Raw genomic sequence first — 5,676 nt, 5'->3', positions numbered from 1 at the left:
ACCCGTTAGTTAACGAATGTTGAGTAGCTCAGTCTAAAATGATTTAACTAATTAATTTCGGATTATTGGAGTCCATAATCTACGTAATTTCATTAGATTCCCCTACTAGTTCATATGGAATTAATTTAAAATAAGTTGTTGGATTAGTTCAAATAGTTAGAATTAGAAGAGGAGATTGATCAAACCAACAAGCATATGTGATATAGCGAACGATTATTAGTTTAAAGATAATGGTTTATATTTAAATATGATTTAAATATAAAAATATGAATACAGATTTATATTTGAAAACTAAAAAACGATAAAGATTATCAAAGTCGTAAAAGATCAAACTTTGATCGATAATATATTTAAATATGATTTAAATTTCAGACCGAAAATAGTAAAAAGTCAAAACGTCTAATTTTGATCAAAACATTTTGACCTTAACTTGAATAATGAAATGCCCATTTTGTCCTTTAGAGGTGGGAGAAAATACAAGAAGAGACTCACGTTCATAACACAAGTATTCTTTCTTCCCCTCTTCCAGCAGCTTTTAGTGTCGCCGCCACGGACTGTCTTTCTTCCGCTCATAACGCCGCAATCTTTACGGTTCTTGACCTCGGCAAACGAGTTTAGAGACTCTGAGAGTGTATTTTCTAGTTCCTTTGATTCTTTTCATATGTTTTCGCAGCTCCCTTTTCTACAGTAGACTTAGGCTTCGGCTCAACCACTATAACACTTTGTGTTCCTCTTCTTCTTCTTCTTACTATTATTATTATTCCTCTTCTACTCTTTAGATTTCGATTGCTCTACTGCACCCTTTTGTCTTCAACAGTTTGAGAGCATCTGCAAATTAATTTATTTTATTGCTTGCGTTTCTTTTGCCTGAAATTGCATGTGTAATTCATTAAAATTTATAATTTTTTATTATAGTTGGAAAGAAGATAGTGAAGGCCATTTACAAGAAGCCCGAAGATGGTGAAGAAGAGCAAAAGTAAGTGGGTTCTATTCAAAATTTTGAAAACTGATTCATGTTCATTTGTTTCCTGCAGCACATGGGCATCACACTTTTATGGTTTTTTTTTCTCTGAAATGTTTTCTTTGTTGTAGAGAGTAAAAGCAAGAGGGTTTCTTTAAAGAAGAAGTACAAGATCATTAGAAAGGTGAAGGAGCATCACAAGAAGAAGGCTAAGGAAGCCAAGAAGCTAAGCTTCAAGGGCAAAAGCAAGGTTGAGAAGGACCCAGGTATTCCTAATGATTGGCCTTTCAAGGAACAGGAGCTCAAGGCTCTTGAAGCTCGTCGTGCTCGAGCTCTTGATGAGATGGAACAAAAGAAAGCATCTCGGAAGGAGAGGGTAATAGAATTTATCAAATACATTTTTTATGATTTTTTTTTTATGTTTGCGAATGCACGTATGTACATTGCTGCTCCATTAATATTACCTGGTTTCTGTAGCAATTTACTGGTAACGTACTGTATAATAATGTCCAGGCACAAAAGAGAAAGTTGGGGTTGCTAGATGATGATAATATGGCCTCTGTAGAACAAAGATTAGGAGAGACAAAAGATGAAGACAACTCTGTCGGGCCTGTGCGTAGTCGTGGTAGGTTGTTTTCTATGAAGACTTTTAAATAAAATATGAAGAATTTTGGATTAAAAAAAATGAGAGAAGCCCCCAAGGGACAATCCCGTTGATGAGGGCTTGGGGCCTCTTCATCATACTAGCTTAGAGGTCCCAAGTTTGAGCCTCCAGGTGAGCTTAAAACCAAAAACCCCTAATGTCTCCCGTGTCCGGAACAGATACCCCTAGGTGTAAGGGAGCCAACTATCAGTTAAGAAGATAAAGAATGAGAGTAAACAAGTTGGGATTTTTGTGTTCATCATCTTACATTGTGTTATTGACTAGAAACATAAACTATGCAGATAACTCAGATAGAGCTTTCTACAAGGAATTGGTTAAAGTTATTGATGCATCAGATGTCATTTTAGAAGTCTTGGATGCACGAGATCCCCTTGGCACCCGTTGTATTGATATGGAGAAGATGGTGATGAAAGCGGGTCCTGATAAGCATCTTGTATTACTACTGAATAAAATTGGTTAATTTCTTTCCCTTGTGCCATATTTTTTTTTGTCCAAGAAAGATGAACATAAGCATGGAAATGGGAACAACGCAGTTATCTTTATTCATCATTTACTCTAGAATTGGGGAATAGATCTGATTGAGACATTTTTACGGTTTTACTACAGTTTTATTTGATTTTTATGTACATTTCAATAACTTCAGAGTTCATACTCGTACCAAAACATTGTAAAGTATGAAATTGTGAGAGTACTAGTTAGGGGTATATGGGTAATATCAGTAAGATAATAGTAAGGGGCACTATTATGGGTAATTTATTGGTAGTGTCTTGTCTATAAATAAAGGGATTTGAGAATCTTAGAGGGGTGGATCATTTTGGTGAGAGTAGCCCACTTGAAAAAGGTATATCGCAATTTCTTTACTAATATTGCAATATAGTTATCTTTAGTATTTTCTTGCATTTTCTGTGTTTAGATACCTATCAAAATCTGCTTATTTAAAGTTTATTATGAAATAATATGAAAAAATACACTGTGAAGAGAACTTTTAAGAAGTTTAAGCAAGTATCCGGTATTTTGAAGGGACACAATTATTTTTAAGTTATCATAAAGCAGTGAGGTAATCAATATTTTTATTATAAGAAAAATAAAATGGAGATCAAGTATGCTTGTACATTATATATGTTTTTTTCCCTTTTGCATTTCATTATTTGTTCCTATTATATATTCTTTTGTTCTCCGTGTTAGAATGTGCATGCACATTGTGTGCAAAGTAGTAAAAGATGTGAGACTAATTTTTGTGTTTGATGAGTTCTTTTTGGTCACTTACAAGTTGACCAAGTGTTTCTGCTTTTTAGTTTGAACTTAATTTGGATTTAATAAAATGAACTTACTGAGAAGGTATTTCTAATTAGTTCTCCTCTTAAAGTTGTGGATAGGTTAGAGTAAGGCCTAACCACCTAAGAAGTTGTATTGTAGCTACAATTTGTTTATATTTATATGATTTTGTAACAGATCTTGTCCCTCGAGAGGCTGTTGAGAAGTGGCTTAGTTATCTGAGAGAAGAATTGCCTGCTGTTGCCTTCAAGTGTAGCACACAAGAGCAAAGGTCCAACTTAGGTTGGAAATCTTCAAAAACATCCAAAACAAAAACAAGTAATTTATTGCAGAGAAGTGACTGTCTTGGAGCCGAAACTCTTATTAAACTGTTGAAGAATTACTCGAGAAGTTATGAGGTACTTCTAAGGTTCTGGGAGTTCTATAGAAATTTTTACACTTTCAAGAATGGAGTGTTTTTTTTCTACTCCATTTATTGTTACTTTTTTGTGTATTTGAAAGCCTGGTATTTTTAATCATCCTACTGATTTTGATGATTATTTGTAGACATATATACGGATGAAGAGGTTGTATTTTCTTTTTGCCTCCACAGGATTAGTTTTCTAGCATATTATTGTATTCTTTAATTGAAAGTTACCTATGATCATTTAATGGGATTTTTCTTTCTAATTTTGGGTAATTGATGCGGTTTTTGTATATTTCTATTTTGCAGATTAAAAAATCAATTACCGTGGGTGTCATTGGCCTGCCTAATGTTGGCAAGAGCAGTCTTATTAATAGTCTGAAGAGATCTCATGTTGTCAACGTTGGAGCTACTCCAGGATTAACAAGATCAATGCAAGAAGTCCATCTAGACAAAAATGTCAAATTGTTGGATTGTCCCGGTGTTGTAATGCTAAGAACTAAAGAAAATGAGCCATCTATAGCTCTTAGGAATTGCAAAAGAATTGAGAAGTTGGAAGATCCCATTGCTCCTGGTAATTTGATTTTGCAATGTTTCAATTACCTTCTGTGATCCTTTGAGTGTTAATTGTAAACCTTATTTTCTATTGGATATCACAGTGAAGGAGATCTTGAAGCTTTGCCCTTCCAAAACCCTGGTAACTCTATATAAGCTTTCGAGCTTCGATACGGTTGATGATTTTCTGCAGAAGGTAGCTGTCATTCGAGGCAAACTTAAGAAAGGTGGTATTGTGGATGTTGAAGCTGCTGCTAGAATTGTTTTGCATGACTGGAACGAAGGTATTTCTTTTTACTTTTTTTTTAAAAAAAAACACTTTCCATTGTGAAAAGTGCAAAATAAGTTGAACTTTTTCCTACCTGACTACTTTTAGCACAATTGAATGGAAGATCAATGCAAAAGGAATTCGAGAGTGCATTCCTACGGAAGAAAATATCCCTTCTATCACTGTGATAAGAAAGAAATTAATTTAATTGTTTAGCTTAGGGGGAGAGAAAATGGCAGCTGCCATATGAAATATAAATTAAAATTTCAGAATCTGATTTTGTTCTTGTGCTCGCCTGATATGTCATAGGTAAAATTCCATATTATACAATGCCGCCAGTTAGAAATCAAGAACCTTCAGAGGCAAGGATCGTCTCAGAGCTTGGGAAAGAGTTTGATATTGATGCAGTTTATAGTGGTGAATCATCATTCATTGGAAGCCTAAAATCCGTGGATGATTTCAATCCTGTCGAAGTTCCCCCCAGTTGTCCACCGAATTTTGACGAGAGTATGCAAGAGCAAGAGGTATGGCTCTAAAACTATTTTTGTAGTTCACTCAGGTTTACTAGACACTTATGATTCCCCCTCCCTACATGGTTAGAGATTTGCATCTTGTTCAAAGATCTGTCAACTCATAGCATCATGATTTTCTGTTTACATCTGGGGTTATATACGTTATATTATTTTACAATTCAGAATGAGAATGCTCAATCGTCTACGCAAGATGACGAAATCCTGGAGAATAAGATGAATAATAGCGAGGACGAGTCCATGGAGCAGGAAGAAGATGGCAATGGCGAAGGCGAAGGCAAAGGCAAGGGACAAGATGCAACTAGCAGGCAGAATGAGAAATTGTATTCAGCAGAAGGTATTCTAAATACGAAAATGAGGAGAGCAGAGAAGAAGCAAAGGAAAAAAGTTAACAAATCATCAGTGTCTACGGATGCAATGGAAGACGATGACTATGACTTTAAAGTGGATTTCAAAAAGAAGTGATTGATTCCCTAACAGGAAAACAAGAATTACGACATGATTAGAGGGGATAGATTGGTTGCCATGGAAATCAAAAGCTAAGGCTGTAGATTCAAAGTTTTGTATTACGACTTCTATTTAAAATTCACCTTTTTTTTTTCAATAGAATTTTTGCCCTCTTAGATTTTTGGTTCTAATGTAAGCAAATTTTGTTGGCGAGTATACACGCATATTGGAAGTGGAAAACTCTGCTTGTTCCAACTCGTGATTGGGTTACAAAATTATAGGTTATATTTTTAATAATTATTTTGTTTTATTGTTTGTTTAATTGTAGACCATGTTTACAATGAGTGTAATTGGAACATGAATCATAATAATAGGCTTGAATTCGTAATCGCAAATATAACTATTTTGCTCTTGATCACATTTATCTATTATAAATCTATTATATTTTACTGTTAGTCTTCGTTATCCTATTGCTTGACCCTAATATTACGGTAAAGGTAAATAATATATGTCTAACCATAGTGATAACGGATAATAGATGTCTAATCATAATGATAACGATAAAAGATAGTT

The 5,676-nt window shown here is 34.4% G+C and overlaps 1 protein-coding gene across 1 annotated transcript; it reads left to right on the top strand.

The window, feature by feature from the left end:
* Positions 1–476: 476 nt before the first annotated feature.
* On the top strand, positions 477–5,400 carry LOC103493305 (guanine nucleotide-binding protein-like NSN1). The gene is made up of 10 exons (XM_008454001.3): positions 477–631; positions 916–976; positions 1,093–1,337; positions 1,475–1,586; positions 1,907–2,080; positions 3,078–3,298; positions 3,613–3,877; positions 3,963–4,142; positions 4,436–4,650; positions 4,822–5,400. The coding sequence occupies exons 2-10, from the start codon at positions 958–960 to the stop codon at positions 5,119–5,121; spliced, it is 1,731 nt and encodes a 576-aa protein (XP_008452223.1). The 5' UTR covers positions 477–631; positions 916–957; the 3' UTR covers positions 5,122–5,400.
* Positions 5,401–5,676: the final 276 nt, after the last annotated feature.

This window comes from Cucumis melo, chromosome 6, assembly GCF_025177605.1.
Source record: "Cucumis melo cultivar AY chromosome 6, USDA_Cmelo_AY_1.0, whole genome shotgun sequence".
In the NCBI taxonomy this organism is placed as follows: Eukaryota; Viridiplantae; Streptophyta; class Magnoliopsida; order Cucurbitales; family Cucurbitaceae; genus Cucumis; species Cucumis melo.
This window is presented reverse-complemented; position numbering and strand designations above follow the sequence as displayed.

Bases quoted from the DNA above. Each gene is read 5' to 3' on its own strand.
- LOC103493305 (XM_008454001.3), top strand. The intron at 2,081-3,077 runs GTTAATTTCTTT...ATTTTGTAACAG, and splicing joins ATTACTACTGAATAAAATTG to ATCTTGTCCCTCGAGAGGCT. The intron at 3,299-3,612 runs GTACTTCTAAGG...TCTATTTTGCAG, and splicing joins ATTACTCGAGAAGTTATGAG to ATTAAAAAATCAATTACCGT.